Genomic DNA, 25,907 nt, shown 5'->3' with positions numbered 1-25,907 from the left:
TGGGATGAAGACCCCCAGACTCAAAATGGAACATGACCAAAAATTGTAAGGGGTGGGACTGTGGGCGTGCATTGCAGGTATATTTGGGCCTGCTAAGAAGGAGGAGATGGGAATGGGGACACAGGCAAGGGTCAGAGCTGGGAAGGGGAACGTGGGGTAAATGCTCTGCGGCATCAGGGCTGGGAACAGAACACTGGAAAACAGACTCTGCCGGCGTGTAGAGCTATGGACATGCTTGCTTGGAACTAACCCCAATAAACATCACTTTGCCTACACTTCAGATTTGCTGTCTGCGCGCAACAAGAACCAGGGAAGTGGGAGGTTGAAGGAAAAGTCCTCTAACAATCAGTTGATACTCAGCTGGAATAAGAGCTTTTATTCCTTCCAAAACTCCCGTTTTTTAAATTATGCTTACTACAGCAACTTTGGTTAGCGTAATGATCGGTGCAGACAGCACCTCCACCAACATACAGTGCTGCATTTCTGTTTTAGTGTGAAGCTGTAGTCTTGTATATTGTTATGTGTTGTGTCTGGTCTGGGGGTATTAGTAGGCAGTCAAGTCCTGCCTGTATGTGCTAGAGTCCAGTGGTGAGCTGGAGCTGGTTTGCACTGGTTCGCGCGAACCGGTTGTTAAATTTTGAACCAGTTTTAGAACCGGTTGTTAAAAATTGTTACGGCTCCCTGAGCTCCCGGCCGGGGAGGCTCCCCCGGCCCCTCCCCCGTCTTCCCCCCTTTCCCAGAGCCTCAGCGTGCCACGCCCCTGGCACCAGTGCTCTGGACCGCTCCTCGGCAGCTCTGCAGCGCCTGCCGCTTTGAGCAGCATGGTCAGGGGGTGGGGCTGCGAGCTCCAGTGGGCCGCGTGGCATCCATACACGCTGCCCTGAGCAGCATGGTAAGGGGGCTGGGCCGGGGCTGGGAGGAGGGGTTGGATAAGGGGCAGGGAGCGGTTGGAGGGGTCGGAGGTTCTGGGGGGGCGGGCAGGGGACGGGGAACGGGTTGGGTAGGCGTGGGAGTTCCGGGGGTTCTGTCAAGCAGGGCCGGTGCAACCACTAGGTGGACTAGGCGGCTACCTAGGGCACCAAGTGGTTGGGGATCGCCAAAAAGCGGTGCCCGCCCCCATATTTTTAAAACAGTGGAGCACAAGGCTGCCATTGCTCACCGGCTCCAGAGGGGACGCCTGCGGCGTGGCCAGTCCCTCCCCCTGGGGGAGCAGCTGGCGGTGGAGCAGGGAAGGGGAGGGTCTAGCAGTAGCAGCTGTGCCTTCTTCCCCATGCCATGGGCCGAGCCAAGCTCCCCGCCGCCCCTGGGAATCTCGGTAGCAGCCCGCCGCCAAGAGCCCCAGGGGTGGCAGGGAGCCTGGCTTGGGCGCAGGGGGGCTGTCTGCCTGCACCGCCGCTGAGAGCCCCGGGGGCAGCGGGGAGCCCAGCTTGGCCCGCGGCGCAGGGAAGAAGGCGCAGCTGTGCTCTGCTCTTTGGGCGGAGAAGCTGGGTGTCTACTCTGCCTACAAGGTACCTAGCCAGGCTGCGGGGAACCGCACGGATCTGCTGAGCACCAGGGGGTGGGCAGGTCCAGTCCCTGGCCTGGGGAATGGTGTATGTGGGAGCAACCCGGGCACCCCTCCCCCAGCCAGTGCTACCCCCTCCAACACCCACCAACCAGCTCCTTCAATCCTGTGCAATCCCTGTACCAACAACCCACCCTGTCCCACCACTTTTGCCTCTGGGCAGCCTCCACCCAGCCCCTTCCCCCGCTCCCCCAGCAGCCAGCCACGGTCACCTTCACCCCTGCATCAACCTCGGGACCCCCCAGCTCACCCCTCCCTGCCACCTTCACCCCCCCTGCAACAACCCCAGGCACATACACACCCCTGCCTGCCAGCCCCTTGCAACAACCCCCTGCTGACCACTTCTCCCTTGTGCCACTCCCTCCCTGCTACTGCATCCCCTGCAACAAGCCCCTTTTGCCTCTGTGCAATCTCTTCCCTGCCACTACACCCCCGCCTCCTCCACCTCTTGGCACATCGCTTAAATCAGAACTTTTTATAGGGAACCGGTTGTTAAGATTTTGGCAGCTCATCACTGTGCTAGAGTAGCTACTTTAAGTGTTCTAGAAATTGCTTTGTATAAATGAGTATTACAATACTCTTATCTATATAAAAGTTTACTCCTTTTCTGGATCCAGCTAAGCTCCTGGACTCAGTGGTATCCTGTAGCATGAGTGCCACAGACAGAGTGGGGGGAAACACTTCATTTGATTAGTTTTGAATGTGATACTTTTCATTATACTGACGGTCCTCTTGTTGTTGTAATGTGAGACTGAATTAAACATCTGAAGAAACTGAAAGATGGCAAATCCTGACAAGAAAGAGTTCACTCCCTTTACACTGTATACATTTTCATAGAATCTCAGTGCATCCAACAGTATTCAGTACTGTGATGTACAGTTTATATTTGCAGAAAGAAAGCTGAGTACAAACCCAGATGGGTCAGACATTATGTTAAATATGCAAAAAATGGGGAAAGTACAAAGTCTGACAGAATTGAAAAAATGTATAATGCAAGTAGTATAAGCTTTCCATATTGTTGCTTTCACATGCTATTTCTTGTTAAATGTGTGTTAATTACTTTATTCCCACAGTTAGAGAGTCCAGAGCCAAACAGGAGTCACATTCAAGCTGGCAGACCGTCAATCCCTGTAGGCTCAACATACATAATGAATGAAAGTTCTAACAGTGTATTGTTGTACAGAGAAAGTGACAAGGTTAACTATGAGCTGGATTCATTGCTGCAGTCTAGTAAAAGCTGATCATTCCACTGCATTCATACATCTAACAATAGACAAGACAGAAGAGACAGAATTATTTTCTTCCTAAAATGGCATCATAGAGCTTTCCTGTTTTCTTGACTTGAATCTCTCTGAAACCAGCTGCAGTGAGGAGCTTGCTGTACTCGGATGGCGTTCGTTCTTTTCCTTCAGCCTGAACCAACATGTTCATAGAGTAAAGCTGGGTTTCTATAGGCCCAGTTTTGTCTTCATTCAAAAGTGTTTCAACCAGCAGCACTCCGCCCCCTGGTGGGATGAAGAGATTTAAAAACAAACACATTGATTTGTCAGAGGAGGATACTAAAGCTTATTTTCCAACTGCATTTTTAGGTATTTCCATAACCTTAGTAATCCCCCTTATACAAAAAGAAAAATCACATTATATTGCTACAGTATTTAATGAAAGAGGGATGCAAGAGGGATTCTATGCATCAATTAACTTATTTCCTGTACTTCAAAGTAGAGAATGAAGGGGAACCTATTAGTTGGGATTGAAACGTTTATTTACTCTGGCAGAAATGTACCCCAGAGGTGTGGTTGCCAAGCCTCTCTGAAAATCAAGCCCTATGGCACCTAAAAATGCAGACTGGAAATTTTCAAAAATTGAAGAGGTGCCTGTCAACATCATTAGGCACCTAAATAACTTTAACTATCTGGCCTTCCATGTCTAAAGTGAAGTGCCCAAACCTAGAAACCAATTGTGAAAATGTTCACATTGGCCATTATTACTCACATGGCCTGGATACAAATCTCTGATTTAAAATGAGAAAAGCTTTCAATGTATGTTTCTTTACTTAGTCTTTCATTTAAATGGCCCTTTAAAAAAAAAGTCTAAAACAAATGATGCATATAAATCTCTATTTTGCAAAGAGGAGAACATACCAGGCTTGGAAGCCTTGTGAATTTTTGCTAGTAGCTGCATACACTTGTCATCTGCCCAGTCATGCAGGATTCTAGCCAAAATGTACAGGTCAGCTTCTGGAATTGGATCTTTAAAAAAATCTCCTGAAAAAAAAGAAAAACAATGCAAAAAACAGGCCTGAATAGGCAAACATTTTAAATTTGGTATTGCAAAAAGTACAAGCTAGCTCCAAAACTACTCAGAAGACTTGCTGGGAAACTACATTCTTCTGGCTTGTCATGCTCATGGCCAATGCAAAGCAGTGACTAACAGTGTCACTCAATGCTGTGTGGCAGTGTGAAGGGGGTATGTTTGTGTTAAGTGTGGAAGAAGCCTGAAAAATGTAAGCAACCAAACATTTAAGAGACATATCTGATTCTTTGGAAACATTTTAGTGCTTCACAATTTCTCCGAAGAGACGGAAATGAACGTACATACAATGCAATAAAAAGAAAGTATGGTGAGAGTTCCCTAAACAAACCAAAAAAAGTTAATTTTCACCTCCTTCTACATCAATTTAATTTAAAAAAACTCCTCCAATCTAGGTGGTACCACAATACAAATAAAGAAGATTCACAGCCCACTTAGGGGGCAAATCTCCCAGTATTGGATAATTGCTGATGTGCTCTTTATCCATCCACTTGAATACCAATTTAATTTCTCTCTCTCTCTCTCTCTCTTTCCTGTCTGCTTCACCCATATAAACCATCTGTCACACTTCTCTGTCTTTGCTTTTAGGTCATTTCTCCCCCACCCCCTCCACTTTTTCCCCTTCTTCACTGCCAGGTCCCCTTTCTCGATCTCTCCCCTCCTCCTCCAATCCCCACCCCCCCAAAACTGACCATTTATTTTGATTTAAATAGTAAAAATAGACATCTAAAAGCAAGATGCCTCAATACTCAATTTATATCGCAACAGGACCCCAACAGCATTTATCCCTTCAAATGTAGCATGGACGTCCTTATGGGCCTTTGTGGCCAGTCACATTGCACTAATCTAAATGACCTACTGTTTTCAACAATTTTGCACGCTTTGGACCTGCCCACAATTGTTCAGTGAAGCCGCATCCCCACCACATGACACTGAAGGGCTAGGATGGACACAGCATGGAGTTTGGTTTTTAATTTTTACTTTGCTGTTTAATAGGGATGATGTTCAAGGCCTTGGTATAGACTTGCATCCTTGGCAACTAATAGCTTCTCCCAGGTGAGTAACCCAATCCACAGGGTGTACGTTGCTCAGTACACTCTGTTATCATCAAACATGGTCCCTTCAGCACATTTTTCTTTGCAGATGAGCACACACAAAATGAACCCAGTTTACCTTCATGGAAAGTGATCCGATGTTCTTCTGGTGGTACAAAACGCTCCTTTGCCACTTGCACTACTTTAGGTAGGTCATAAATTGTGACTGTAGAATTTGGGTACAAAGAAATACATTCCTGGGCCAAACCACCTGCACATCCTTATAGTGAAAGTGAAATACAGGGTAAATGCTCAAATATAACAATACTGGTCATTTTAATAATAGCTTCCATCTCAGAAACTTAGACTGCAATGAACTCAGACTCATGCTGCCTTGTGAGATAGGTTAACGTTAGTATCCATTTTTACAGAAGGAGACACTAAATACAAAAAAGGTAAGTGATTTGTTCATGGTCTCCTAGCCTCTCTTTGTCTTCTCTGAGATAGGACCCAATTTTCCCTGCTCCCAGTCCTGTGATCTAACCACCAGCCTGTAAAGGGTATTGTTTTAATGGTGAGATGCAGCTAAAGCTGGCTGGAAACTTTCAAAGGAAGAGTTTTTTCTTTCAAAAAATGACCATTTTGAATATGAAAATGTTCTGAAATATTGACTTTTTCTAAGTTTTAGTTGTCATGGAATTTTTTAGGACTTTTTTTTAAAATGAATGCAGTTACTGGGCGTTTATTTCACTGAAAACCTGCATTTTGTTAAACAGGAAATGGAGATAACCATTTCAGTGTTTTCCATCAAACATGAGAAGTTAAACACATGAAATTGGGTCTGTTTTGAATACTACAGAACAGAAACCTCATTTTTTAATGAAAATATTCTGAAAAAATTTCAACCAGCATTACACGAAACTAAAAGCTAAAATACCAGTGACCTACCACAATAGATATTCCCCTTATCTAAAATCAACGAACCATGCTTCTGTTTTAAAGCTTCCATCTTCAATCATTAGGACGGCATATAGCAAATAATAAAGTCTATGAGTCTATAGTGCTATTAACCTATGAATATCAAAGCACTTCACAAAGGAGGCACAATCTCCATTGTACAGGCTGGAAAAATAAAGGCCCAGAAATGGGAAATGACTTGCTTCAGGTCATCCAGCCAACCAAGGGCAGAGCTGGGATAGAACCCAAGTCTCCTAAGTCCCAGGATGGTCACAATCAGTACAGTCACTGCAGGAATGCATGAAAGTCTGCTGCAGTTTCCACGGTATGCAACCGATGAAGTGAGCTGTAGCTCACGAGAGCTCATGCTCAAATAAATTGGTTAGTCTCTAAGGTGCCACAAGTACTCCTTTTCTTTTTATGAAAAACTCTAGGCACACTTCGCTACAAGCTGGATTTCAAAAGCCCTTACCTCCTCCCATTAGGTTTACACCAAAAGCCAGGTCTTGGTATATAAAAAATGCCACAATGAGAAAAATAACTGAATTGTTAAAAATGGGAAAAATTCACATCCAGTATTCACCATTCAAAACATTACCATATAGTTAAAGTTCAGGATGGGTTTTGTCTGTATTGTAAAACAAACCCCAGAGGGAAAAGAAACAGGTGAGGAGCATGAGTTGAGTTAGTTTACCTTAAAAGGACCGCATACGTCAAGGTTATTTCCCCCATGATATTTAAATTCATGTTTTTCTTACTGTTTACAACAATGAACTGAAAACTGACCTGGTTTCTCTGCTTCCGCTGCTTTTGCTCCATCCCACAAGCACATGGGTTTGTTCCTGCAGAGCTAGTCATTTGCATAAGACTGCGGGCAGTGAGCATTCAACAGCGGCCTGCTCCAAAGATCAGTGGAGTCAATGGGACAATTCCCATCAACTATTTTAGGGTTTCGATTCAGACCGAAAAAGGGCACAGAAAGATTTACTGTATAAGGACTTTGCAAACAGAACGAAGGGTGGGAGGGAAGCAAGTGGTCCAAATTTTGAGCCTACCAAATTTTATGGTGGCTCTTCAATATTAATTCTATACAAACAGCCACCACAAACACTTTTAAATCCCTTGTAATAAAAACACTGATTCCAGTCTGAGAAGCACAGAAGAAATCTCAAGACAACCAGTACATTTGTCTTGGGGAGAAGGCAGGAGGGGGGAAAGGGACTTTAAGTTGAGTTCAAGTGATGGGTGGGGTGTGGGACAATTTGGAAAGATTCCATGGCTATGAATACGTTAAGCTTCAGGATAACTAACTTACTTCCAGCTTGCCTGCCCTACCTTGCCAGCAACCCATCTGGCGAGCAGTTTTCCAGGATCCCCCAGCTCCCTGGCTCTTCAACTGCTCCTGTGGTGGGGTTGCCCCAGAGCAGAGCTCCCAAGAAGCATCTTTCATTTGAGAAACTTTGAAATATTCCCCCTCCAGGAACACTTTGGTGTTTCCAAAATGAAGTATTGCAGAATATCTCTTCTGCAAAAATGTTTGAGATTTTGGCTTTTCATCCCAGTTTGGGATACAGTTTATTTCTAAAACCTTGAAACTTTTGCAGTGTGAGATTCATTTTCCCAGCCAGATCTACTTAAAATGAAATAGTCGGAGGGCAGAACAGATCATGCTTATGGACCTTGATTCACCCAGGTGCTTAAGCACAGGCCTATCCTTAAATAAAAATGATAATTCCCATTGAGGCTGAATCAGGGCGATGGGCATGGAAGTAACCCAACAAATGAGGTCAAGAAAACTTTGAAATAATAATACATGACACTGAAAACATCATCAATCATCATCACAATCTGCAGCAGACCTTAATACATCAGTCGCATCATGAAAAGCACAGAAGTGATTGCGGTGTAACTGAAAATATCTGTAGAATTTTTACAGCCAAATTACAGGGCTATATTTGCCGCCATAAGGGAACTACACTGGCAGAGGCTGTTCTAATGGTATGCACAGCTCCAGGAGAAAATTGTCATCAATATTAATCGGAAAATCATAGGTAAGGCCATTGCAAGGAAGAGTAAGACACAGCTGAGGCATACTGAATGGCTTTAGAGGTTGAGAAGTGAAAATGGCCAGAACAGATTAGCCAGACTCATTTCTGCTTTCTGTGTTTTAGAAACTTGAGAGAGCAAAACAGCAGGGGAGAAATAGAAATGGAGATTGCGTGGTGCTGTAAATCCTGACAGGACTGAAACACAGAGACAACGGTAAAGCTTTTTTGTGGTAAGATGTATGTAGGCAATTCATCAACCTAAAGTCACTGAATGAAGTGAAGAATAGCCTGGAAGCTGTTCTGGCAGAATTTCTTAAGCAATGGCAAAAGAAAAACCTACCAATCATTGAGAAGGAAAATAAGCTGCTACTTAGATCTATGGGGTTCTTTAGACTGAGGAAAACATTCCGCTTTCTAATGCTTTTATCATTTTCATATTTTTAACTTTGGCTCAAAATGTAAAATGCTTCCCTTGTGATTGATCCTGGCCATGAAGTCTGTTCTGTTTTTCCATTGCTCACACAGGTCGTAGAACAAGTGCAGTACTTATCCATAGCTTACAAAAGAAGACAGTTCAAAGTTCTGATGACACTTACCTCCCAGATCATAAATGACCGTGAAAGCTGAAAGGTCAAATGCAGCAATCACATCTCTTCCACAAATACTCCAAATTGCATTTAAACCATACATGAATTTGATCATCTCTTCTTCTGATCTAGTCATTTAAAAGAACATTATTTGTAGCACAAGTAAATTATGACACATTTATTGTTGGCTAGCATATTACTCTTTCACGAACTATTATCTCAAATACTATATTAAACTCTGCTTCTAAGCCAGCATGCACAATAGACTACTGTGTCCACTATTAAAGAACTTACACTACTAGCTATTCAAAACATTAAAAATAAATCCACCCTATTTCATATTCCTACATATTAATGAAACTTACCAGAAGAAAAACTTGTTACACTTATCATCTAGCAGTGTGTTATGATGCTAAGCCTCAGGGTCCCCAGATGTTTTTCATTTAACGGAATTTTTCAGTATACCAACTATGGTACATAACAAGCTTTTCATGATAAGTTGCAAGTAAGAATTTTTTTCTTTGATACCAAAGTGACAAGCATATTAGAAAAAACAGATATTCTCAACACTGGATACCATTGAAATGACGGGGTTTTCATGTGAATAGGACTAATCATCATATTTCACCATCAAAATGGTAATACAAAATAGAAAAAAACATCGCAACACTAAATTGATTATTACCTGTAGAGAGCCCCAAAGAGGTCTTTTGATGAAACGCCAAATGCTCGCTCATACTGGTTTTTCCCATCTCTTAAAAAAAAGTTAGAAAACTGTGAGCATATTTTTGGTTTAACACCTTGCTGCATTGGTGGCAATTTTGGCTTATAAAGGTACTATTTTATTAAACTTATTAAGGAAAAAGGGAATCACCTGTGGCATTACAAGTGTTATCCTTTGTTTGATTTCTTGAATCATTCTGAAATCCACAACCAAAAGATTCAGAAAGGAAATCAACCTCTACTTTGTTATTATTTTATGTTCGTTATTGGACACCACTCGGAGGAAGGAAACACAACTGCTATTTGATGTACCAGAGACAGGGCTCAGATCCTCAGCTGGTGTAAATTGACATAGTTCCATAAAGAGCTGTGCTGACTTGTACCGGCTGAGATTCTGGCCCAATATACACTGACTTCCTTCCTCACTTTCTTCTGCCTTTGGCAACAAAACCAATTAGGATCCCTGCAAGCATCCCTCAGGCACTATTCATCATCATTTGCCTGGCCGAGGGCTTCCCTCCACAGAAACTGTTGTCATGATTAAATGTTCCCCTTGGGACACACCAAAGAAGCATAGTATAGAAGTGTATTTCCTGAATCTACAGTGAATTCATCCACTGAAGCACTAGTAAACATGTAATAATAGCGATACTTAGCACTTCAACATGCTTCTGAAACAATTACCAGTCAATGAGTATCATCAGCAGGCAGGACTGAACCTGGGACCTCTGGAGCTAAATGCAGGCCCCTCAAGCCACATAGCTGTTAGCTAACACTGAAGCAGATTCATTAATCTCCAAGTGATCTCAGTGCCACTATGTGGGACAGAGCACTACACCCAGGACGTGTGTGGGTTACATATGTCTTCATTTTCTACTGTTTCCCCAGAGACAAGCCTCTTCCTGAGAAGGTTCACAAATGTAGCAAAGTGCTTTACTGCACTGGGTGTTGGCACATGAATTTTGTGCAAACGACAAAAGATTTCATCTCCTTACCTCACAGCATCTGTCAGGTAGTGCCAGCACAAATAGATGGTTTTGGAGTAGTACATCAAATTATGATACTGAGACTTGGGACTTGATTTTGTAAGATAGAGGTTGGAAAGCTCTGTGTTCCTGTAAAAGGCTAAAAGGAAAAAGAAGGTAAGTTAACATTTACAAACTTGTCATTGTGCAAAGCCTGTTTTACAGCATAATCTTTATAACAAGAACAAGCTGTAGGAATGTAACCAAAGCAACAAAGAAACTGCAGGAGATTCCCCACTCTAGATAGACCAGAGATGGGGGAGGGCCCAGGGGCACGCATGCATAGCATACCATACCATGTCTACCCGTCAGATTCTGCAAGAACTGGAGTGAAGGATTCCAGAATGTTATAAGCACACCCCATCACTACCAGCACGTCTTTTGTGAAAGAGCAAGAGGAAAATGTATAAGCCACACGGCTGTGGTGACATCTCTTGCCACTATGCTTTTTAGTATATATACTCAAAAGCATCTTATTTCAGCAATAACACCTAACATACCAGTCTTTTTTTACCTGGTGAGGAAACCAATGGGGAGAGTTAAGTCCCCAGGACATAATACCACCCATTATCCCTAACTTGAATAGCTCAGACACTTCTGAGGCCATCTACTGCTACTGAATTTCAGTATTCTCGCTGGCTGATTATCGGAGTCATCTCACAGATGCAAAGCTTTGGACTCGTACCATGCTCACGATATGTCTTTAATGGACAGACATATGGGTTGCTATAGAATGTGTTCTCTCTCTTACAACAGAGGCAAACTCCCACTGAATTCAATGAGAGCCAGATTAGGCTTTAAATCTTTTCCTCAGCTGTCTGTGATGGGAAGACTGAGGTATGGGCAGCTCCAGGAAAGTCTCTGTGTGTGCTCTCCATGGGGGTGGCTGCCACGGAGGAGAAAAGTTCCTTTGAAGCATCCAGCTGAACTTCCATTAGCAGGGTGGATGCTGCCTCATTTAGGCTTCTGCAGCTGGGCTGTTTTCCATGGAAAGGGTGTAGGTGGCTTCTGAACTGGCCACAAATTTCTAAGGGCTTGTCCATATGTTGAAATGGACTGGAAAAGCTGTTTATTAGAGCTCCCTGTGCTGACACTATTTTTGTAGAATATCAGTATCCTTTTCCAATTTAGATTAATCCATTTTGGAAGTGAATCAAGCTAAACTGGAACAAGCCAAGCTAAACTGAAACAAACTAACTCTTATTCCAGAATAAGAGCATCCACCAGGGGAGCTACTGTGGAATGGCTATAGCACTTCAAGTTCCCCCTTCCTTACTCCAAAATAACTTCCCCATGTAGACATGGCCTAAGAGCAGAGAAGGTACTTGTAAAAAGGCCATTCTTCTTTTATGTTTATTTAGCAGTCCCTCTGCTATGCAAACACAGTAAGAATACTCTTTCTGACCCAGTGTACCAATGGGTTTATATTAATCCTGAGAGCACTGCTTGATTCCCATGGGGAGGACACCTAGCTGTGATGGAAGGACTGGGGAGAGGGTCTTCATAGAGCTTGACAGCTGGGAGAGACAGAGAGAGAGAGATTAATGCAGCCGACTCTGAAAGGTTGCAAGTGAGTACAGCAATTGAGAAGAGGTTTGTATGCATGGGGCCTGGCGCAAATGCTGAATACATTTGTCATTCACTAATTTAAATTGATCATTTGGAGCTGCAGATTTCTTACATTATCCAAAGACTGTGTTATGAGTTATTTATTGTTTGAAACACCTCTCAGAAACAGACCTTCAGGTGGTGTAAACGGCATAGCTCCACCAATTTCAGTGGCGCTCCACCAATTTATACCAGCTGAGGATCTGGCCTAATATCTTTAGATCAGGAAATCTGAGACTGCCCTTTATGAAATAAAGATAATTAATATGAAGATATAAAGACAATTGGCCAAGTCAGCGGGAGAGTTTAAAGAAGTCTAAGTGTAACTAATACCTTCTTCTGACCTCCACACTATATATACATTTACACATCTTACAACACTCTCTTAGATTCCCTTACAGCTGCTTAGTCTCAAATTCCCTTCCCTTATGGGTAATTACTATTGCTTGTGAATTTGGTCCAGTGAGTTAAAGAGGTTCTTAGGAGAGGTAGAAAAGTGACTATGCATCTGTTTTACTCTCTTACTTCTACCAAGTTCAGTTTTTGTAAATCTGCTGCATTGAGATTTTTCAGATCACACTGTACCTCTTCCCTCATTCTGGCATTTTGGCGTTCAATATTATAACTCAGTCTCGCACATGCTATTTAATAAGGCCTTAAAACCAACAAGAAAAGGAGTACTTGTGGCACCTTAGAGACTAACCAATTTATTTGAGCATGAGCTTTTGTGAGCTACAGCTCACTTCATCGGATGCATACCGTGAAAACTGCAGTAGACATTATATACACACAGAGACCATGAAACAATACCTCCTCCCACCCCACTCTCCTGCTGGTAATAGCTTATCTAAAGTGATCATCAAGTTGGGCCATTTCTGCTGGAAATGGCCCAACTTGATGATCACTTTAGATAAGCTATTACCAGCAGGAGAGTGGGGTGGGAGGGGGTATTGTTTCATGGTCTCTGTGTGTATATAATGTCTACTGCAGTTTCCACGGTATGCATCCGATGAAGTGAGCTGTAGCTCACGAAAGCTCATGCTCAGATAAATTGGTTAGTCTCTAAGGTGCCATAAGTACTCCTTTTCTTTTTGCAAAGACAGACTAACACGGCTGTTACTCTGAAACCTTAAAACCAACAGTGATTGAATTGTTAGCCTTCTCCCTTCCTGACAACATTACCTCCTTCACTTTTCATTTCGACTCCCAGGAGCTTTAATCCCACACAGGCATCAAGTAACCGTTCCATTCCGCTGGCGCTGGTGCCCAAACGTTCAGCAATGGCATCTGAAGACAGGGGCCCTTCTGACTCCAGCAATAGATCAAACACTCCCAACTCACAGGCGGTAAACATAATCTGAAAGCAAACGGGGGTGGAGCAGGGGAGTAAGAGAAAGTGCAGATCCCCCCCCAATAAGCAGCTCCTTAAGTGAGAAAATTTTACAAGAATTGTAAAAACCACCACTAAAGTGTTTTTCAACCATCGCAATGCTGTGATTAAACTGCAGTTGCTTTTAGCACTGAGGCCATTGCTTAAATTGCGCTGCTTCTTTCATTTCTGTTCCGTGCTGATCTACCCATTAAATAATCACATATTCAGGCCAGGTATTGTGTATGCATTTTTTTTGCCTTTATAGGTTTAGAACAGACCCTTACAATACCACATTTTAAAGGCACTGTGCTATGATTAATAGACTGATGATGTGACGTATTGTTAAAAAAAACTATGAAAGTCTCATGCAGCAAAACCAGAAACAATCCTAAAAGCTTTGGAGCCCTTAGATAGATCTAATAGCCTATCCCCAAATTGTAACAAATGTCTTTTTATATATGTCTTTCTATCTAGCATGGAACGCATAATGCTAGATTGCATATTTTATGGTCATAGAAAACGTTCACAAAAATGCCAGAGCGTGCCAGTTCTAATCTCCTGCTTGCCATGATCCTTTGTAAACCTCCACAGAGTTCCCCCTCTCCTTCTAAGAGATAACATAACACTATCCAGCAGAATCAAAATTACCTTCCGATTATCTTTCAAAAATATATTTTAAGAGTGTGAATTTGAAAAATATTGGCCATTCACTGCCTCTCTGGGTGCTTAGAAAACTGTTATTATTTGAACTAGCCTATATTCTCTCCACAGTGGAAAGGAGACTCATTGGGCATTTAATTCTCCACCACCACACACACACACACACACCTATGAATGGTATTTCTTGTTTTGCTGTGTTGGCTTTTGACATAGCAGGAAATATTAAATACTAATTGGAACACATGGTTTGTAAAAATATCTTCAAGGAGGGAAATGAAATCTCTGGGTTTCCACCTCTGCCTTACTACCATTCTGTTTCTTGAAAGACAGTCATTAAACTAGATCCGTTTTGCCCCCAAGGGATATAATCTGCCAGAATATAAATAAGCCACTGTGTTCTCTTTTGCAGCACAAGGTAAATACAGATATGCAAAATTCACTGTAGGTGAGTATATTTTTGCAAAACTGTGTTATCTGGAGTTAGATTTTGCAAAATCAAAACCAAGGGTCATTTGGATCTGTGGTCTGTTTATCCGAAAACCCAAAATTTAGAGGTATGTGGAGATATTCTCTTAGTAAAACAGACTGGCATGATTTTGGGTGATTTTAATTTAGCAAAACATCATTTGGAAGACTTTATAATAATACAACTTGGTGCAGACCTGGGTTCCTTTTACCCAAAACCCCAAAATTTAAGGAGCTGGATAAATTATCTCAGAGTTGGCCCATCTTTGAAGGTGACATTTCTTACAGGTTTTTTTCTGCAAACTTTCATCATGACTATTTCAAGATAAAATTTGACAAACTCCTAAGAGATTGAGGTTAAAATTGGGACCCCTTGTATTGAGTCTGTTCCTTTCTTGAGATTTAAAATAACCATCTAAATTGAGTTTGGAAATTTCTACCTACCTAGTTTTAATATAATTTCTAAGCATTATTTGTCATTCTTACCTTTGAGACTAAAAACCCATTGTTGTATTGAAATAAGATCTGAGGATAGTCAAGGTCTTGTGTGGAGCTCATTTTCCTTCAGCACTCTGTGAGAGATCTTCTTGCCTTCGTCATTTAAATAAGCCTCTTTTTCACTAAGTACAGATCACACTGGGGAGTTCACTTAACCTTATTAGTTGTGAGAAAGATGTTATTAAAACACACACATATTGGTTGAAGAATTTGAATCAACCAGTTACTTCTATTAGGTTTCTTGCTGTTCTTTGGCTCTGTCCATAAAGTACAGGCTGGAGAATTACTACGAATTTATGTATTTTATCAGCCAAAATAGCATTTTAAAAGCTAATGAGAAGTTAAAGAAAGCAAAATAAAGATGGTTAGATGATAGTGTTTACAATGTCGAAATCCTGAACAGGGGAGGTTACAGTTTATCAAGACGTAATAAATCAGTTACATTAATTCAGGGTCTAATCACAACCATGGTACAACGGCAAACTTTTATACTAGTTCTATGCTGTTCTGAGTGGGTGATTTTGGCACCAGTGTGGAACTATGGGATCCTTAAATATAGATCCTTATTTATCTCAAATCAAGTTTATCAGCCAGTGAAATTATGGAATTGCTCATGTCAGTTCAACCACACAATTTTAAAGTAGAATTTTAAAATTTGGGCAAATGAATTATCAAACAATCCCTAAACAGCTCAAAATTACCTTTTCCAGGTATATATAGCCAAGCTTTGCCACTTATACCAGCACAAGACTATCTCCTATTATACGCAAAATATAATATGCAGGTATCATTTTGAAATTATTTTAATTTTTCTGGAATTTCACCAGTATTGTAAGCTCTTATTTTAAGACAAGTTTCAAATGATGAGAAAATCTTTAGTTTGCAAGCCAGTTCAAAGCTTCTTCCTTTTTGCTCTTTCTCTAAGAACTGTCAATTGTCTTGACCATGAAAAAGATATGTGATTTCTAAGCTAAACTCTTTGTTACACTCAAGGGTTTTTCATAGTTCACTTTTGCTGTAGATAAGCACAGTTTCCTGTAACAAATATTAGTAGTCGGCTTAGTTAATGTAATTAGTTTCTCCAGACTCAGTACTCTCAACTACTTACTGATTTAACATAATTCCTGGACAAGACTAAACTTGTAAGTGAAATACATCTAACAAAACATCATACATTTTAGTCACTTGGGCCTTGTCTACATAGGGAAATTGACCAACATAGCTATTGCAGAATAAGCTTTCCTCAATAGTGCCTCATGTAGACACTCTGTTCAAGAATAAAAGTATCCAAAGGTTGCTGGAGACACTCAGCCTAAATTTAGGCCTAAATTATTACAAGGATTCTGGCCGATGTGTGGATGTACAGAATGTTATTATTTAAAATGCATATTTTCTCTGTCTTCACTACATAGTGCCACGACAAACATGTTACACGTTACAATACATTACCAATGTATTGTATTCTCTGAGCACATCTGCCATGAAACAGAGAAACCATCCACCAGCATGGAAAGGGTTAAGGAGAGCCTTTGGGCGCAGCTAGCCCTCCCACATTATACCTGCAGCCAATGCCAGGCCCAGAGGAGAGAGAAAAGGAGAGAACCTGGCTCAGTTTGGGGCTGATTAGCGAAGAGGCAGGAGCTAGCTGCCTCCCTGCCTGAGGAGAAGGATCACTGTCCTGGCAGCAAAGGCAGACACCAAGAAAGAAGCACCATCTCCCTAACCAAGAGAGACTGAGGAAGAGGCTGAGGAGCACCCAGCCTAAGAGAAACCCAAGTGACCAAAGCACAGAGACCCTGGGGGGGTTCTGACCCCGCCAAACGTATGGCTGCCCTGCCCAGAGGAACCTGGGACCATGGCAGGGCACCACTCATGATCCATGAGGGGGCACTACTAGAGACAAGCCGCCACAGTGACTTTGACTATAGGGGCCACACCCCAAACTGAAGGGACAGTGGTAGGAAGTAGCCCTGGGCAGTGGATGTAGACTCCCTGCTGGGAGGTCTCCTACTCAGGAGTTGACCTACACAGGGCCCTGGGCTGGGACTCAGTGGAATGGGAAGGGCTGGAACACCCTGCCCCCCGCCTCCACCCCTGCCTTAAAGACTGAGGTCCCTCGACCAAGTAGGATGCTGGAAATCAAGCACTCCAATCAAGAACTCCAAGCAGCCCAACCCTCCTTACAGGCACATGCTGCCTCTTTGGCTGAAGTCTCAGGAAAGTAGATGAACCCCCTGATGAGGTCAAAGCCAGAAGTCAGCATTGAGAGAGAGGGGTTTACATTGCACTGTCCTTCTTTAAGAGAATGCTAAGCTCGGCCATTCAGAAGTCATGGTGTGACTATTGCAGATGCACTCACAGCCTTAATGTTGCTCAAACTGTAATTACATAATTCGCTGCTATTTCTCAGTAGCACAATATACAGTTTTTTCTACAGTGTTAGACACACATATCTTCTGCATCGTGTACCACTCTGTGTATGCCAGACTGCCTACAAGTTATTTATGTCCAAGATATTGTAGAATCGTTCCCTCAATCACAGAGTGATAAAGTTTAAATCAAAAAGGGACCACTCGATCATCCAGTGTGACCTATGTCTACCACAGTCCAACCAGCATCACCTAGCACCTACACACAAAACCCAACCACTGAAATTAGATCAAAGCATTATAGCCCAACAGAAACTACACTATTCTGCATCACAGGCAGGAACTTGGAGGGATTTCACATTTAATGAGACAGGGTTTCTGTGGTGCCTTGCCCACATTCAGTCCACACTATTATAGAGGACAAACCTTGACAATATTTTTAATCAAGGGCCTACTTGCCTCTGCAAGACTGGGGGATTATTGTTTAAATGAAAAAAATGTTGGCATGTGTGGCAAGTGTGATTTGGAAAGACATAACTTGCCAAATGGCTTCTTTAGTAAGTTATTTCCTTCCCAAATGTCATTTAATTCTTTCACCACCTGTCAAGTGTTATTCACTCCATTGGTATTAGAGTCTTTCAAAAGAAGTCATATATTTTTTTTCAGTGGGGAAAAGGCTTTACTCCTTCCCCCTACTCTCTGTCTATTCAATCAGCTCCACCCTTGTTGCACAAATTGCATTTCCTCCCCCATCCAAAAAAAAAAAAAATTGAGAGAGACAGTCACCCACCTTAAAACAGCCAGCAGCCCATTTATTAGGATTTGGAAGATCCAGGCTCAAATCCCTGTGCTAAATTACCTCTTGAAGTCCTGGGAATGTGTGTGGACTTGTGCCCACCCACAACTGAAAGCGCCTTCCCTAGCCCAAGGGGAGAAGCCACTAAGCCCAGGTTCAACTAAATTTGGGGGACAACAAATGATCAAACAGGAATGGGAGTGAACATTACAGAGCCATAAACAGAGCTCCTGAAGGGGACACTGAGCAGAGAACTCCAGACAGCATCCACTACTCCTCAAAAGTGCCTAAGGAGCCAGTGCACGCGTGGCCCAGAGGAACTCTGCCTGGATGTGTGATTGAAGGGAGGGACAGAAATAAGCTTCACAGTCACAGGGTGCCTCTCCGTCCAACATCCTCCTCCTGATTTTATAGGTAGCCATGCTGGCCAGCACCAGGAGGAGGTTGATGAGGAGATCTTGCGAATTCATGGGGCCACGGACAGGGTGTGCGTGGAAATCAGGAGGTGCAGGGGGAAAGTGCAGCCAAACCGTAGGCGAAGGTTCTGGAGAAGCTGGAAAAGGGGCAGCAATCTGGTGCACTTGAGATAATGTGCGCCAGAGTCTCCCTCATGCCACAAAAAGGACAACTGTCACAGGAATAGGGGTGAACCGCGCCATGTACACACTCCATGAAGGAGCCGCCAGCTGATATCCCCAGTGGACCGTGGAACCGATATCCCCAGTGGACTGTGGAATACAGGCTGGCCAACTGGGGTTCCTCACCCTCCACAGATGGCAGAAGGTCCTGCCACTTAGTATCAAGGTGGGACACAAGGGTGAGGAAATAGAATGCGTGGAGTACAAGTGTGTATAGATGTTTCCTTGGCGTGGTTCATAAATGAACCAGCTGCAGATCGCGCAGCCGGCTCAGACTGTGGGGGGGGGGGGGAGGAAGCGGGCTTGGGGGGCTCACAGGGCAAGGACGTGATAACTAGGTCCAGAGGGCCACCCTGCACTGAATCAGCTGAGCAGGAAATTCAACCAGAATCTCCCACTTCCTGGATGAGTGCCTTAACAACTGAGCTAGCAGCTATTCTAGGGTGGATCATGCTCTCAAAATTCCATTCTGGCCCTGAGAAACTGAACATTTAAACTGAGTTGTTCCACAGAAGATTTTGGTTTTGATGAATTTGCATTTTCTGATTAAAAAAAACAAGTTGGCTAAAATTTCCCAATCTGCTCTACTTTCAGCATTGCGGCACAGAATTCTGCCAATTGAACTGGAAACAATAATTCCATTAGCTGGCAGCTATTATCCTCCAGCTTGCAGACAGCTTTCCTCAGGTAGAGCAGTCTTTAGACGGGAATGAGACCTTAGCATGAATTACACTTTGGTTATAGGTTCACCACTGTGAAAATGTTTTTTGATGCTTTATTCTTGCTGTAGCTTTGGCTACATAACCAGAAGTTTAAGGGCATAATAACTAACTAAACTGCTGTGTTCCTAAAAAACTGACAAACATTTTATTTCAGTCCCAGCAAAGGACAGAAGAGACTTGGGTAATAAAAAGGCCATAGAGTTGATTAAGCCCACTTGGAGAGCTTTTGTACCATGGCTACCAAGATTATTTTTAAGGACACCAGAGATAATCATCTTAGAAGATTACTACAAGCAAGGAGACTGAGGAGTGATGAGCATTGCAGATAACTGCACTAGCCTGATGGTGTTTTGAAAAGCAACATGTTTCCATGTATACTGCTACCGAGGCTTAAACTCTAAGCTCCTGCTAAGATACGAACGAACTCTAAAAAATAAAATTAAGGTTGCTTTCGTTCTCTGGGAGCACCATCAGCCACCTTAGCACAGTGCCAAAGAACATGTGCTATGTAAAGCTGTTACTTTGTTAAATCTGCAAGGAGCTGTATATGCGCTTTTGATTAATGAAGCTATCTTGCCACAAATCACTTGCTGTAGACAAATATTACAACACAAAATAATTACAGCAACAAACAAGTCATGCAGAAGAGGAGAGATTTTTTAAAAACGGTATGGCTGAATCAGATTTGAGAATAAAATGTGATTACATATGAAAAAACAACAAAGCTGCCCATGAAAAATGAGGACTGATACCAATTTACCATGTAATATATACAGTTGATAAGGATAGATATGTTACTAGTATGGAAGTGACTAGGCTAGTGAGATTATGTAATGGTATTATGGAAGTAACTATGCAACTGTATGAAGGTACTGAGCATACTCAATATAAAATAGATGTCTTTAGAAGCCTGAGCAGACGCAGACTGAGCTGAGTGCTTATGAAGATAACACAGTGCTGTGCTTTTTTGCCTGACTCCTGAGTGCTTACTGAACATTGCACTGTATGTCTGTTTGAAGGAATATGCAATATTGATATACAACAAGTTTTCTTTCCTTGTGTATTGTCTTTTTCTTCTAGACATTGAAAAATAAATCCAGTTTCCATCTGCATTTAGCAAACCTTTTGCACGACACACCAGAAATGAAAAGGAGGACTTGTGGCACCTTAGAGACTAACAAATTTATTAGAGCATAAGCTTTCGTGAGCTACAGCTCACTTCATCGGATGCGTGCTCTAATAAATTTGTTAGTCTCTAAGGTGCCACAAGTCCTCCTTTTCTTTTTACGGATACAGACTAACACGGCTGCTACTCTGACACCACAAATGGTGACCAAAATGAGTTTCCTTGCTTATGTTAGGCTAATTAGCAGACACTTGGAGTATATGGACCTCCAGAGATTCCCACCACCTCCACCTCCAAACAAAAAGCCGACAGCTTCAATCTTCCTCACACCTGTAGGAGGTCTTTAAGATCTAAGCCTTTTAAGAACAGAGCTGGGGACCAGAAGACATTGTTGCTCCATTCGGTTTTGCAGAGACACTGTCTGTCAGTAACCCACCTGACCTCAGACCTTGCTACCAAAATGAAGCCCCAGAAAAAAAAATTGCTGCAAGCTTTGTGAGGCCTGATAGACGAAGCAGCGTGGCTGAAACTTAAACAAAGGAGAGAGTCAAAAAAGGGAAATAAAGGGGATAGTGATTGGTGCAGGCATGGCTGTAGGGAATGGCTTGCTCCACCATTCATCACAAATGTAGTAGGTGAACACATGCCTACTGGCTACCCCATGCAGATCTTGCCATTACCTGACCTTCTCTCTCCCTCTCTGCTGTTCAAACTAATCTCCACAAAAACTCTAGCTACAGCTTAATCTTGGTATTGTAGAACCACTGGAGTCTTCTGTTTTAGGGTCCTTCACTCTCTGTGAGTGGGGAAATTGAATATAGAGGGGAAAAGACTCATAATGGTGGACATTGAACACCCGTACTCACTCTCTTGGGAGAAACCCCACTTCTTGTTGAGAATAGCTTTCCATGTCACCTGTTGAAGGTTAAGGCAAGCAGGCACAAATGAAGTTATAGATTGAAATAAAGATGGTCGCTATCTACAAGAAGACTTGTGGTAGCACCCCCTAGGATAGTCATTTTTTGACAGATGGGAGGAGGAGGAGAAGAAAGGAGCACTTTTCCTCCCTCAGGTATCTGGTTGGAAGGGGTTGGGGGAGAACCATTCCCAGTCCTCCAAAGAGTGTGAAGAGACTAATGGTGAGGTTGAAAGGGAGCAGAGACAGGTGGAAGTATAGCAGGCTTCACTTCATGAAGAGCAAGTGGAAACCCAGTTGGCTCCACTGGACATGACTAGCCCTTCTATTCTGATTCCCCCTCCCAGCACCAGATGCCTTAGATGATTGGGGTTGGAGCAGAGAAACTCCTCTCTCATCACTCTGCTCCTGTAGAATTATGCTACCCTTTGCCACTGATAACTCTGCCTAGTTTTACTAGATACATTACATTCAAGCACCCTAGTGTTTCTGGATTCTGCGGGAGCTTAAGAAGCATGTCCGTCCCTTGGTAGCTTGTTCCTATTCTTGTTGGAGGACATTCTCCATCATATCTTTCAGAGGGATCAGAGAATTTTTTTTAATGGTCGATGTGAAGTATTTGCCCTGAGGTCTCAAGAGCTGTATTTCAGGAGTGGAGGAAGGCGGTGCCTGACTTTGTAAAATCTCAGCTCCTTTGCCTGTACTGGCTCGAGTGACCATCTCCCCAGAAGTCCCAGACCCTGAAGTGATTCATGACTCCTCCTCAACCCTGCTGGCCTCATTATACAACAGGATGCTGATGGGGGCCAAGAAGAGCATATAATTTTGCACCACCACCTAGCACAGCTAGTTCAGCAACACTCTCTCTCTCTGCCCCTGAGGAGGACCCTGACTCATGGCAGGAACCAGAATCCAAGGCTGTAAAGTTTTACAGTTTACCCTCACTGTTCCCACCAGTAGCCCCTCCTGCTTTGTTGTCACATGCCTGAAGCCCAGCCCTCCCACCACTCCATCCACTCCATCCACAAATGCTCCAGAAGCAAGATATGTCTATAGAACAGTTTTATTGAAAGCCCATGAATCACTGTTACACATTCAGTGGAAGCAACAACAAAGATTATTAATGAACTGTCATTGTGCCCCCGTGTCTGTGCATTTCCCAGTGAGCATGCTGGACGCTATAGTCCCAGGGCCATACAGGAGATAGGGGATGGGGGATAGGTCAGTTTTAGAAAACATACAGTTGTTCAAAGACCCGCCTTCCCCCCTTTTTCCCATCCCCTTATAAATGGTAGTCACACAGAAGTTAGGGGAGGAGGGGTATGTGAGTGGGTTAGGTATGGGCCCACTTAGGCTTAGGAAAGGAAAAGGAACCCCGTAATCACATCAGCTCTTTCTCCCTATTATCCTTAGAAGTGTTTTATAGCATTCCCAGACCCTGGTGTCTAGCCTCTCCTTGTTCTGTGGTCCATAGGTGTAGACTTTGGCTCTTGGGGATCAAAACCCAAAGATATGTAGGCACATAAGTGCCAATGTCAGTCCGCACTTTTCCTGCAGCAGCATAGGGTGATATGTCCCTCGGCATAGAAACAGAAGTTACCTTCTGGTTCCCTACTGTTCCATGATGCATGAGTATATGGCATCCCAGATTTCCCTTGCCCACGGGGAACTAGGACAGGGTGCACAAGGCTGAGCTCCAGCTGTCTGTACAAGATTTGCAAACCCATTCTGTCCTGTGCCTACTTGGTATGGAAGTACTCTCCTTTTCCTTCACAAACATTGTGGATGGCCCTTTAAGCCACTATAATGTGAACCACGTTGGCCACAATGGAAGCTAGATAGGTACACAGATATCGCCAATGAGCGTAAAGCCATCCAAACGTGCACCCAACCACCATTCTGCAGCTACTCAGTCTGTACTTGAATTTCTTTTTGTCTGGGGCACTGCTGCTGTCAGGGTACAGCTTCATAAGCCAAGTTAGAAGCAGGTAAGCAGGGTCCCCTAAAATAATTGGTGCACTGAGACGCTGTGCAGAGCTATATTGGTTTTTGGGGAATAGAGTTCCTTCTTCCTTCTGAAAGTATAATCCCAATCTCCTGAGCACCCCAGCGTCATGAATCTTTTTTGTGTGTCAGAACAGAACCACATCTTCCATGACTTGGTCCATGTCTTCTGACAGAAGGGGGAGGTAAGTGGGACCTGCCATCACTAAATGTGTGAAGGCAGAGGCCAGTTCCAACCACATGCATCAAGGCTGTTCCAGGAGCATCTCCTGTGATGCAGAAAACTCTGGGATATGGATACCACCCTTGTTAATGCTGCCATTTCATTTTATACCAACAAGGAGCAGTGCGGACGTAGCTATATGCGTGTACCTTGTGTATAACTGTGCCCTGTACAGCGTATGTGGACACACAGTACGGTTCCAGAGTATATGTGCTAGCAGTCCAAGGACAACTACTGATGGATGCTTGCAAGTAACAGATGTAGTTTAAAGGACAAAAAGAGGGAAATTACAGATAGGAGAGGGTTTGGAAAGTATATCAGGTTGCAGGAGGGGGGTTTACAATCAGGCAATTGGAAGAGCATGTCCAGATGGGAACAAAGGTAGGAAGAAGGCAAAAGGTCAGTGTGGTTACAGTGATTTATAAAGGACTATACAGCAGGTCGAAACTGGACAGATACATTAGCTAGTCAATTCCAGACTTTCTAACGTTTAGGGGTTTTTTTAAGGTGAAATAGTTTATTAGAATTTCTTAACATTGTTATTGGGGCTAGCTAGACTACAATGAAACACTTTCAATCCTAATCTTCAACAGGCTTGTGTAACCTAGTGTCCAGTCCCGAATAGGGTTGTAGAACCTGAACCATATTGATTTCTCAGGATTTTCCTAGTCAAACAATTAGGGAAATATTTTGAGCAGACTGGCACAACAAAGCCAGGATATACTTTGTACTCCACCTAGCACAGTGGTGTCCTGGACCGTGACTGGGCTCCTAAGCATTGCGAGCAAACAAACAAATAATATTGTTAATTTAATAACTATTCGAGTTTACAGTTGGCTTTATTGCATCTCTTTCACATTGAAACTCCCTGTCCCAAAGTAGTAAGGTTAATTTATATTTTAAATTTAAATTGTTTCAAAACTGATTTGCAAACTACTTGTTAATTTACAGACTTACCTGCAGTGAAAGCTAGAAAGATCCATTACTCTTGGCATTCTTGACATACCAGTACCTCCCCCAGCAATGTTCATTTCACATTTTAAATGAAAAAAAAAATCAGTGTTTGGAGTGTAAGCAGTACGTGTTAATTAGGCTAAGAGCCTGCTGATCAGATAGATTAAACTTCAGTGAACAGGAGTATCTGTTTTAAAGCCGCTACAGATGGCCAAGGATAATAGGTTATAAATAAATCTCTTTCTGATTATATGAAGATGAAGTCACTCACCAAGACTACTTTAATTCAGTAGAAAAATCACAGAAATAGTACCAGATTTTCATTAGACTGCTCTTGAAAGTCAGTCTTGCCTGTAAAAGTGGTCATATTTTTAGTCAGTGATTTATTTTATTTTAGTCAGTGTCCCTCGATTCCAGTCCCACATGGGTTCCACTAGGACAGAATGTCTTTCAAAACACACCACACTGTAAGCTTGGGTTGAAAAATGCACTTGCCCACTCACCTACTCAAGTGGTAAATCTTCTGTGCAGGGCTCTGTGACCTAAAGCAATATTTTCCATAGAACCTACCTTTCCATTTTAAAAGATAGCCTGGTCCTTATGGTTAAGGCATTTTGCGATGGGACCCCCATATAAATTGAATCTACAGACAGATTAAGTCAGACAGTGGGGCAACGCCTTTGCTTCTGCTCATGTCTCCGCCAACCATCAACAGGAAAAGTTGACTACTGTTATCTTTCACCAGTGTTACTCATGGGTCTGGAAGTCGGGCAGTCGTTAATCTGGTAAGTACCGCAACATTTACGTTGCTAGTTGGGGAAGCAAAAAAGCTAATAGGAGGTGGGCACATATGTTTTTGGACAAAACTTCTTTCACCAAAAAAATGCAGATTTGGGTCAACTGAAACATTTTGGGAATCGGTGTCTATTTTGGTGAATTGTTTCAGATGAAACAATCTTTTTTTTTTTTTTGGAAATGTCAAAATTAATCATTTTGATTTTTTTTTAAGCTACACTCACAAGGGGATGTAGGCATTGGTCACAAAACCACTGGCATAGTAGTGGCACCACTGTCCCCCTTTTAACCGTTAGCCCACGCACCTGCAACGTGGAAGATTCAGGCTCAATTTCTTGCTTAGGAACAGGGACTTGAATCCAAATCTCCCCTGACACTACCACCACCACCACACACACACACAGATTATCCTAATACACACACACTTGAGTTCCCTAATCACCAGGCTATCAGAGATTCTGGAAGGGTCTTTCTCGATCTCCTGTTGAAGCTGTTCCACTCTGTATAAATATT

General features: G+C 42.8%; 1 protein-coding gene and 1 long non-coding RNA gene across 2 annotated transcripts; one reads left to right on the top strand and one right to left on the bottom strand.

Moving 5' to 3' along the window:
• Positions 1-810: 810 nt before the first annotated feature.
• LOC125640810 (uncharacterized) lies at positions 811-8,657 on the top strand. The gene is made up of 5 exons (XR_007357912.2): positions 811-892; positions 4,871-4,930; positions 5,018-5,116; positions 8,037-8,127; positions 8,439-8,657. It is a non-coding gene; the product is annotated as an uncharacterized LOC125640810 (long non-coding RNA).
• LOC125640798 (acetylserotonin O-methyltransferase-like) lies at positions 2,424-14,967 on the bottom strand. Its single transcript, XM_048859732.2, has 8 exons — positions 14,840-14,967; positions 13,039-13,213; positions 10,219-10,348; positions 9,186-9,254; positions 8,510-8,628; positions 5,048-5,188; positions 3,706-3,828; positions 2,424-3,069 (listed from the first exon to the last, which is right to left on the bottom strand). The coding sequence occupies exons 1-8, from the start codon at positions 14,909-14,911 to the stop codon at positions 2,858-2,860; spliced, it is 1,041 nt and encodes a 346-aa protein (XP_048715689.2). The 5' UTR covers positions 14,912-14,967; the 3' UTR covers positions 2,424-2,857.
• Positions 14,968-25,907: the final 10,940 nt, after the last annotated feature.

The sequence above is a fragment of the Caretta caretta genome, chromosome 1 (genome assembly GCF_965140235.1).
Source record: "Caretta caretta isolate rCarCar2 chromosome 1, rCarCar1.hap1, whole genome shotgun sequence".
Classification (NCBI taxonomy): domain Eukaryota; kingdom Metazoa; phylum Chordata; order Testudines; family Cheloniidae; genus Caretta; species Caretta caretta.
Note: the sequence above shows the minus strand (reverse complement) of the source record. Positions and strands in the feature narration are given on the sequence as shown.